The sequence below is a fragment of the Colobus angolensis genome, unplaced genomic scaffold (assembly GCF_000951035.1).
Source record: "Colobus angolensis palliatus isolate OR3802 unplaced genomic scaffold, Cang.pa_1.0 Scaffold109, whole genome shotgun sequence".
NCBI classification, from domain to species: domain Eukaryota; kingdom Metazoa; phylum Chordata; class Mammalia; order Primates; family Cercopithecidae; genus Colobus; species Colobus angolensis.
This window is the reverse complement of record NW_012111919.1, coordinates 7,625,021-7,635,932: the sequence shown is the minus strand read 5'-3', so window position 1 is coordinate 7,635,932 and position 10,912 is coordinate 7,625,021. Positions and strand designations below refer to the sequence as shown.

Here is a 10,912-nt window from a genome sequence, read left to right as displayed (position 1 = left end):
TTCTTTCTTTCTTTCTTTCTTTCTTTCTTTCTTTCTTTCTTTCTTTCTTTCTTTCTTTCTTTCTTTCCTTTCTTCCTTTCTTCTTTTCTTCTCTCTTCCTCTCTTTCTCTCTCTCTCTCTCTCTCTCTCTCTCTCCCCCTCCTTTCTTGAAATGGAGTCTCATTGTCTCACCCAGGCTGGAGTGCCAATAGCACGATCTTGGCTCACTGCAACCTCCGACTCCCAGGTTCAAGTGATTCTTCAGCCTCAGCCTCCTGAGTAGCTGGGATTACACAAACCCACCATCATGCTCAGCTAATTTTTGTACTATTGTAGAGACAGAATTTCACCATGTTAGCCAGGCTGGTCTCGAACTCCTGACCTCAGGTGATCCGCCCACCTCAGCCTCCCAAAGTGCTGGTATTATAGGTGTGAGCCACTGCACCTGGCCTGTTGGTAGGATTTCTAGTAGCAAGCACAGGCACCAGAGCTTCCAAACTTTTTGGACTCATAGCGAAGGAGGCCAGCTACCAGCAAGGTCTGGTCATTCTGGATGAGGAAGTCTTTGATCTCCTTCTTGGAAGCCTCATCCATATATTTGTGGTGATAGGCCACCAGGGCTTTGGAGATGGACTGATGGACAGCATAAATCTGGGCCACATGACTACCACCCTTCACATGGACACAGATGTTCACACCAGCCAATCGCTCTTTGCCCAGAGCAGAAGTGGTTCCAGCAGCTTGTATTGCAGCATGCGCAGCTCGATCATCTCCAGAGGCCACCCATTCACCTTGATGAGGCCATTGCTGTGTTTGCTGTGAGTCACAGCTGTAGCCCTTTTCTTGCATCCAAAGACCTGTGCATATTGCAGCAGGCCCTTGGACAGCATGGCTACAGGCATATATTAGAGATCCTCACTGCACGGCACTGCAACCAGAAAAAGGAAGAAAATTATTTCAAAAAGGAAATGCATTTGTGTCTGTTTGCAATCTCTCTTCCATGATGCTTTTTAAAATGAGGCAGCAGACACCTGTGTCAGTTGCTGCTGAGAGTTGAATCAAGTGAGGCAAGAGAAATGTACATTTGCATTTTGCAGCACAGAGACCATCTTGACAAGAGCAGTTTCAGTAGAGTGGTGGAGACAGAAGGGAGCTGGAATAGTGTGAGTGGCTTAACATGATAATAATAGCTGAATTTATATAAAACTTACCATGTGCGAGACACTGATCTAAGTGCTTTACATATATTAATCTGTGCAATAGCTGTTTGAGGTAGGTACAATTATTATCCTATTTTACAGATAAGGTATAGATCTTTAAGTAATTTGCCCAAGATCACACACATTAGGAAATGATAAAACTGGAATTTGAACCCAGACAAAACTGGTTGATCTGGCTCCAGGGAATAGAGACAACCCTTTTGAGAAGTCTTGTTATAAATAAAGAGTGTATTAGTTAAGATAAGGACAGATGTTATAACAAATAAACCACCAAAATCTAGGCAGTTTAACTAAATAGAAGTTTATTTCTTCCTCTTTTAAATTCCAGTCAGTGATAGGAGTGGGAGAAGTGAGGATAGAGCTCTGCTCCATACAGTCATTCAGGGATCCAAGTACTTACCTTATGGCCTAGACATCTTCAACACATGGCACCCTTAGTTTCCCTAGGTGTCAACATCAACCTGGCAGAAGAGGAAAGAGAATGTGGAGGATCGTGTAGAATTTTATGGGCCATGCCTGGAAGTTGCATACACCACTTCTGCCCACATTCTGTTATCCAGACCTCAGTCTCATGCTCCCATGAGTATGCTAAAGGAACCGGGAAGTGTGGTCCCTGGCTGGGCAGCCACTGCCAGCAGCAGCGCTACACTGTGCAAAGAGGCCATGGATTTTTGGTGGACAGTTGTCTGTCTGCCCCAATGAGCAAAGACACGGTAAGAAAGGTATGTGTGAAAGGAGATTTGTTTTTGAATATGGGAAATACTAGAGCATGTTTGTGTACTGACAAGAATGACGGAGTAGGGAGGGGGAATCTAATGATGCAGGAGAGAGAGGATAATTGCAGGAGCAAAGTCTTTAGCAAGGTGATAGCAGATGAAGGGATTGTCCTTTGAAAGGAGCTGGAGGGAGGTTGGGAGGTTGGCAGGGTGAGGGAAAATTGATGTTGGCACATATTCGAGAAGGATTGGAGATTTCATCGTGGGAGGCACAGTTGTCCCTGGCTGAGGGCTTCTGAATTTTTTTTAGTTGAAGTGTTAAGAAAGGTCATCAGCTGGATGTGATGTGGGAGATGGGAAGTGCGAGAATGTACAAAATAATCATTTTAGACAGAGAAAAGAAACTTAGAGAGAAACATTTTAGAATTACCAGGTTGTGTTGCGTGACCATTTGAGGTTTGTGGTTATGCATATAAAATGAAAATTACCTCCAGAAATTGTGTGTGTGTGTGTGTGCTTATATTAATGGTGTCTATCATTCTCTGTGTATTATTTAGCAACTTGCTTTGTCTCTTTCCTATGTGCTGTACGTTCAGCATTCCGCAGAATGGATGCACCAGAGTTTATTCCCCAGTGATGACAGCTAGGTCACTTCCAGTTCTTTACTACGACAAGGAAAGCTGCAGCAAGGATTCTTTGCCTGCTGCCTCATGCACACATGACTGTTTCTCCGGAGATACACTAAGAAGTAGATTTGCTGGATCATAAGGGAAGTACACTTGAAGTTTTAGTAGCTTCTATCAAATTGCCCTCCAAAGTGACTTCACCAATTGATACTCCCATCAGCAGAATATGAGACTACTGCCCACATCTTCACCCACCCTACAATCAATCAAACTTACTATTTTGCTTGTCTGGTAGAATAAAAAATGATCTTTCATTATTTTAATTTACATTTCCTTTATTATCAGGGATATTGCAGCTTCCCATACATTTTTGGCCATTTGAATCTCTCCTCTTGTGATTTTTCCCTTCATATTCTTTTCCTGTTTTCTTGAGCATTGTTTACTTTTTCATATTGACTTATAGCAGATTTTTACATATTTTGAATATTATTTGTATATTGTAATTATTACAATTTTTTTAGTTGGTTGCTAATTTTCAATTTTGTTGATGGTGTCTTTTTTTTTTAAGAGACAGGGTCTCACTTTGTCACCCAGGCTGGAGTGCAGTGGTGCAATCATAGCTTACTATAGCCTCAAACTCTTGGGCTCAAGTGATCCTCCTGCCTCAGCCTCTCAAGTAGCTGGAACCACATGTGTGCACCACCACACCTGGCTATTTTTTTTTTGCAGAGACAGGGTCTCACTCTATTGACCAGGCTGGTCTCCAACTGCTGGACTCAAGCAATCCTCCCCGCTTGGCTTCCTAAAGTGCTGGGATTACAGATGTGAGCCACTGCACTGGGTCATGTTGGTGGTATCCTTTTATGTAGTTAAATTTATTGATATCTTCCTTAATGCTTTTATATTAACTGCCTTATTGCACAAGCTTTCCCCATCACTAATTCATAAAAATAATATCCTATATTTTCTTCTAATTCTTTTGTAGTTTTTTAAAATAAACTTTTAATTTTGAGATAATTGTAGATTCACATAGAGTTGTAAGAAGTAATATAGAGAGATCCATGTTCCCTTTACCCAGTTTCCCCCAATGGTAGCATCTTGGAATATCACAACTAGGACACTGACATTGGACTTGACATTGATACAGTCAAGATACAGAATGATTTTCCCACCACAAAGAGCCCTTGTGTTGCCCTTTTAGAGCCACACCCACTTCCCTTTCCCCACTCCCCCACCCACTGCCACCCCCTCTTTAATTCTGGCAACCACTAGTCTGTTCTCCATTTCTATCATTTTGTCATTTCAAGAATGTTGTATAAAAGGAATCAACTGTATGGGACCTTTTGAGATGGACATTTTTTTCAGCCAACATAATGCCCTGAAGATTTATTCAGGTGGTTTTGTGTATCGATAGCTTGTTCCCTTTTATTGCTGAGAAGTAATCCGCGGTGTGGTTGCACTCCATTTGCTTAACCATTCATTGAAGGATATCTGGGTTGTTTTCAGTTTGCAGATATTTTTGTACAAGTTTTTGTGTGAACTTAAGTTTTCACTTCTCTGGGATAAATATTGAAAAGTACAATTAAGACTTGTGATAGTTGCACACTTAGTTTTTTAAGAAACTTCCAAACGATTTTCCAGTGGCTATGCCATTTGACATTCCCATCTGCAAAATATAAGTGATCCATTTCTTCGTATCCTAGGAGGTCAGCATTTGATATTGTCACTATTTTTTATTTTAGCCATTTTGATAGATGTGTGGTAAAATCTCATGTGATAGTCTTGGCACTTTCCTAATGGCGAAGGATGTTGACCATCTTTTCATGTGCTTATAACCAGAAGTACACCATTTTTGACTAAATGTCTGTTCATGTCTTTTGCCCATTTTTGAATTTGATTCTTTGTTTTTTATTGTTCAGTTTTGAGAGAAATGTATGTATTCGAGGTGCTAGTCCTTTGTGTTTTGCAAATATCTTCTCCCAATCTTTGGATTGTCTTTTCATTCTCTGTACAAGGTCTTTAACAAAGCAAAAGTTTTCAGTTTTGATGAAGCCCAATTTATTTATGTTCCTTTTATGGATAATACTTTTGGTGTCAAGGCTGAGAACTCTGTCTAGCCCAAAACCACAAAAATATTTCTCACATGTATTTTCTTCCTAAAAGTTTTGTAGTTTTAGGTTTCACATTTATGTTTGTGATTCATTTTGAGTTAATTTTTGTATACAGCCCGGAGTCTAGGTCAAGTTTCACTTTTTTACCTGTGGATGTTCAGTGGTTCCAGGACCATTTGTTTACGAGGCTATCCTTCATCCATTGGATTGCATTTGCGTCTTTTTCGAAATTCAGTTGGGCATATCTGTGTAGGTCTATTTCTGGGTTTTCCATCCTCTACCATTGATTTATGCTTCCATCCCTCCACCAATACCACACAGTCCTAATTATCACAGCTATATAACATCTTGGAATTGGGTAGGCTAATTCCCACTTAGTTCTTCTTTTTCAAAAATATATGTATATTATTTACCTCATATGCTTTGTCTATCACAAAACCACAAAAACAATCTCCTACATTTTATCCTAATTCTTTTGCAGTTTAAAAAAACATATTTAGTTCTTTAAGTAACCTGGAGTTTATTATTATGACTGGTGTGAAGTAGAAATTAAACTTGATTTTCATTTTTTGCAGTTGTTTCTCCTAAAATTTTTAATTGAATGTTTTGTCACTCGTCTGAAATACCAACTGTATCGTACATTTAGTTTCTACATATTCGGGGGTCTGTTCGTGCACTCACTATCCTATTCCTTTGGTCTATTTGTCTGTTTATTCCTTTATTATTTTTAATTCTATAACTTCATAATATGTTTTGTTAAAGTAAATTAAAATGGAGACCAGATCTGAAGAATCCCCACATAGACAAAGGCAGTTAGGATAAGTGACCTTAACCTTGCTTGATTTGTAAACATGAGTGAAACTTAACCTGGGCCATTTCTTGTAAATCCTTTTTTTTTTTTTTTTTTTTTGAGACAGGATCTTGCTCTGTTGCCCAGGCTGGAGTATAGTAGTGCCATCTTGGCTCACTGCAGCCTCGATCTCATGGGTTCAAGCAATCATCCTGCCTCAGCCTCCTGAAGTGCTGGGATTACAGGTGTGAACCACTATGCCTGGCCCCAAATGCCTCTGTTAAAGAAAAATAGAATTTAAGCTCAACCAATCAGAAGCAGCCAACAAACTTATCTAACTAGAAGTAGTTTCCAACAGGGTAAACCAAAGAAGGCAAGTGTATAACTACAACCAATCAATTTTTTTTTTGCTTTACTTCCCTTTTCACCCTATAAAAGCCTCCCTCTTATATTACCTCAGTGAAAACTTCCCAACCACTTCTGGTTTGGAACCCAATTCATAAATCCCTGTCTGCTCAAATAAATGTATTGACATTTTGTTGTGCCTCAATTTATCTTTTTAATCTTTTTTTTTTTTTTTTTTTTACAGAATCTTGCTCTATCACCCAGGCTGAAGTGCATGGCAGCATCTTGGGTCACTGCAACCTGGGTTTAAGTGATTCTCATACCTCAGCTTCCCGAGTAACTGGGATTACAGGTGCACACCACCATGCCTGGTTAATTTTCTGTATTTCTTATAGAGACGGGGTTTTGCTGTGTTAGCCAGGATGGTCTCACACTCCTGGCCTCAAGTGATCTGCCCATCTTGGCCTCCCAAAGTGCTGGGATTACAGGTGGGGGCCACCATGCCTGGCCACAGTCTTAATAGTTTTGATATCTGGCAGGATAAGTTCCCCTTTACTGTTCTTCCTTTTCAAAGGTCTTTTCTTATGCATTTTTCTTCCATGTGAATAAAATCATCACCTTGTCTATTTTAATGAAGAATTCCAGTGAGATGGTTGTTGGTATTGCACCAAATTTATAGATAATTTTATAAGAGATATTTTTATAATATTGAAATTTCCCAGTGTAGTAGAATATATATCTCCCTTTATTTAGGTCTTCTTTCATGTTCATCATTACGTTTTATTGTTTTCTTCGTAAGTTTCTTCCATTTCTTTTCAGGACTGGTACTAAATATTTTGTGAATTTTAATTGTGCTGTACAGACAAGTTGTTAACATATAATATCAAGTGGTCACTATCGTATAGGAACACAGCCTTTCACCTAGCTGTTCCCATGAGATACTCAGGAACCCTCTGTGGTAAGCAATGTTTGAACCATCTTATGGAAGAAGAGACTGAAGCTCAGAGAAGGAAGCCTGGGGCCAAATGCAGGTCCCCCGGCTCTAAGTGCCAGGCACAGAAAGCTTCCACTCCAGGGAAGGCTCTCAAGTGTGAAGACAGTGGAGCTGCGGGGTCTCCCTTTGGCTTACAGAGTGTGGACCCAGCAGACAGTTCATGGCCTCCCAGCGAGGCTCCAAGAAGACCTAACTACAGCCCCATTTTTCCTGCTGCCTCACCTTTGTCTCTCACAGGCGAGGTCTGCCTTTCTCTTCAGGGGGACAAGTGCCTGACTCTGTGACCAAGGCAGAGCCCAACTTGGTAAATGGATGCTATAGTCATTAAAAGATTAGAGGATCATTAAACCCTGGGTTTGGTGATGGGGGTCAGGTGGCTGAGCACTCCCTGAGGACAAGATGAGAGATTCGTATGGAGGAGACAGGTTAGAACCAGATTCCTGGCTTGGGCAGCAAAGGGGTTGAGGAATGAAGGAGACCAGGGCGAGTGATGACACCCTGTACAGGGAGGCAGGCCAGAGAGCAGAAACTGAGGGGTCTGGCCAGTGGTTTGGGAGGCACATGAGGTGCGGGGCGGAGTGGGATGGTCTGGGAGTCTGAGGAGCAAGAGAGCTGTAGATCACATCTGTGGGTTAGAAGTGAGCTGGCGGAGCTTAATCATGTGTGTGATCCTTGGCTTCTGTTTATTTCCTTGCTTATCTCACTCAGGATTCATCATGGTGTCAGTGAGAGACCTAGTCTGTGTCAGGAGGCCAAGCGAGGCAGGATGGGTACCCTGGGGCCAGCATCTTGCAGAGGTGTCAGTGGGAAGCAGAATGAGAAAGTTCCTCAGAAAGGAGACTCGAGGCTGGAATCCCACCTACTCTTCCTTGCCTGAAATACTGATTTCAGTTGCACCATGCAAATTCAGGGTTTGCTACTAATGAAGTTGATTTAGCTTCTTAGCTTTGTGATTATAGTTATTTTCCCATCTGTAAAATATGGATAATAATTCTACCCAGTTCCCTAAATTGTAGAATGCTCATCACTGGAGATTCGGGGTGGTAGAATAGATTATTTTATGCAGTACATGGCCATACCTTTAAACAAGATAAATAACACAGTGAGAAATACATCTCTTTTTTCTTTTCCCCCAAATTTGCCTGATGACATAAGGAGAAAGTCTCCTCCTCAGAATGCCTCAGCCTCAAAAAGGGTATCCAAAAGGCAATGCAATGATAACATCGTACTGAATTTTGCAGATATTCATGACAAGTGATAATGAATATAAAACTTCCTTTAAAGGTTAAGTGGGTTTGAGCTGTACACGGTGACTCACACCTGTAATCCCAGCACCTTGGGAGGCCAAGGCAGGCAGATCACTTGAGGTCAGGAGTTGGAGACCAGCCTGGCCAACGTGGTGAAACCTTGTCTATACTAAAAATACAAAAATTAGCTGGGCGTGGTGGTACGTGCCACGAGAATTGCTTGAACCCAGGAGGCAGAGCCTGCAGTGAGCCGACATTGCACCACTGCACTCCAGCCTGGGTGACAGAGTGAGACTCTGTCTTAAAAAAAAAAAAAAAAAAAAAAAAAAGGTTAGTGGATTTAAGCTTTTCTAAAGGTAATTGATTTAAAAGAAAATTGATTTAAAGAAAAGAAATAAGAAATTGTACAGGTAGTGTGCAAAAGACAAGGCAGAAATCTTAAATGTGGTAAGCAAAGGATCCAAGTTTGGGGTGCAGGGTAGTGGTGTGGGGAGGTGTAAATGGAAATAACACATTCAAAGACTCAGCCCAGTACCTGGAACATAGAAAGGGCTCTCTCAATGATGCATGACAATAACTGTCGTTTCCCTTCAAGTGAAGTTTGCCAGATTCAGCAAATAAAATCAGTGCACTCCCAGTTTAATTTGAATTTCAGATAAACAATAGGATTTTTTAAGTATAAGTATGTCCCATGCAATATTGGGAACATCCTCATCCTTTAAAAAGAATTTATTATTTGATTAAAATTTAAATAGAACCGAGTGACCTGTGTTTTATCAGGCAGCCCTACTTCCCATGCCTTCCCTGGAATGTGGGTGAATTGGACATGGCTTAGAGACCCTGGGATGTCACTCTGGCTGCCTGTCCCCCACCAGAGACTTGGGCAGAAGATGATCAGGGGATGTGGAAGTTCCTGAGGAGGCCACAGCATGCTGAGAGCAGCCTCCAGCCGGGACACTAGACACCCCTGCCCTCCCCACAACCCTGGCTTGGCCATTTGACTCTCCGGTTTCCTGTGTCCTGTCTTCCACCTGGCTGTGATGGGGAGGGCACTAGCGTGGCCTGGGAGGGAAGTGTATTACAGACATAGAGAGGAGCTAGGAACACTCAGGATTCCGCTACGTGATGTTGAAGGCTTTCCACAGGGACCTGAGCCCGGAGACACTCAGTGGAAGAGGTTTTACGAGTATCAAGCTGAACTCGGCCCTCCTCTCCACCTCCCTCTCCCGTCTGCACTGAGCCAGGCAAGGAAACCTCTTCCATCCATAGAAGGGCGGGAGCTTGGCCCGCAAAGGGGACCTCAGGCTTTGTCACTTTTCCTTTCATTACCCTCCCTGGCCATGCTGAGCAGAGGTCCTCTGCCAGGCCACAGCGGCAGATGTCCTGGTCCTTCTCAAGGATCCATCCCCACATACTCACACACACCACACTCACAGCACACACACCACACTCACAGCATACACAACACACTCACCACCCACACACCACACTCACCAAACACACACCACACACGCCACACACCACACCCAACCACATACACACCACACACACCATACACACACCACACACTACACATACACACCACACACACTCACAACATACACAACACACCACCCACACACCACACTCACCAAACATACACCACACACACTATACACACGCCACACACACCACACTCACCACACACATCACACACCACACTCACAACACACACACCACACTCATACACACCACACTCACACACACCACAATCACAACAAACACAACACACACACCACACTCACCACACACCACACTCACCACACACATCACACACCACACTCACCACACACCACAATCACAACACACACACCACACGCCACAATCACAACACACACACCACACGCCACACATACACACCACACTCACCACACACACAACCGCATACGCACTGCACACAGCACACTCACAACACACACCACACTCACCACACACAACCACATATACACCACACACACCACACTCACAGCACACACACTACAGACACAGCACACTCACCACACACTCGTACCACACACATCACACTCACAACATACACAACACACTCACCACCCACACACCACACTCACCAAACACACCACATACACACCACACACACACCATACTCACACACCACATTCACCACACACAACCACATACACACCGCACACACCACACACACCACACATACCACACACCACACATACCACAGTCACAACATACACAACACGCTCACCAGCCACACACCACACTCACCACACACCACACACAACCACATATACACCACACACACCATATACACACACCACACTCACAACACACTCACGCCACACACATACCACACACCACACTCACCACACACATCACCCTCACCACACACTCCCACCACATACACACTACATTCACAACACACACTCATACCATACTCACAACACTGACATCACGCACACATCACACTCACAACACACTTGCACCATATACACAGCAGACTCACAACACACAACACACTTCCCAAACACAACACACACACTATACTCACAACACACACTGACACCATACACATACCACACTCACAACACACACCACGCTCACAACACATAAAACAACACACACATGCCACACAACACGCCCTCAGGGCACACTTACTACACACAACTCACACCATACCACACTCACAACACAACACACACTCGTTCTATACTCAATATACACTGACACCACACACACACCATACTCACCACACACTCACATCACATACACACCACACATAACATGCTCACATCACAGACTCATACCACACAATACACACTTACAACACACAACACCCACTCACACGAAACACCACATACATATACCACAGTACCAC

General features: G+C 42.9%; 1 protein-coding gene across 1 annotated transcript in view; it reads right to left on the bottom strand.

Moving 5' to 3' along the window:
• Positions 1-9,875, bottom strand: part of LOC105518484 — a 28,683-nt gene extending 18,808 nt beyond the window's left edge. The window contains 3 exon segments of the mRNA XM_011951494.1: positions 425-701; positions 704-871; positions 9,854-9,875. Coding sequence (XP_011806884.1) covers positions 425-701; positions 704-869 — 443 coding nt within the window. The 5' untranslated portion in view covers positions 870-871; positions 9,854-9,875.
• Between the last annotated feature and the right edge of the window lie 1,037 nt (positions 9,876-10,912).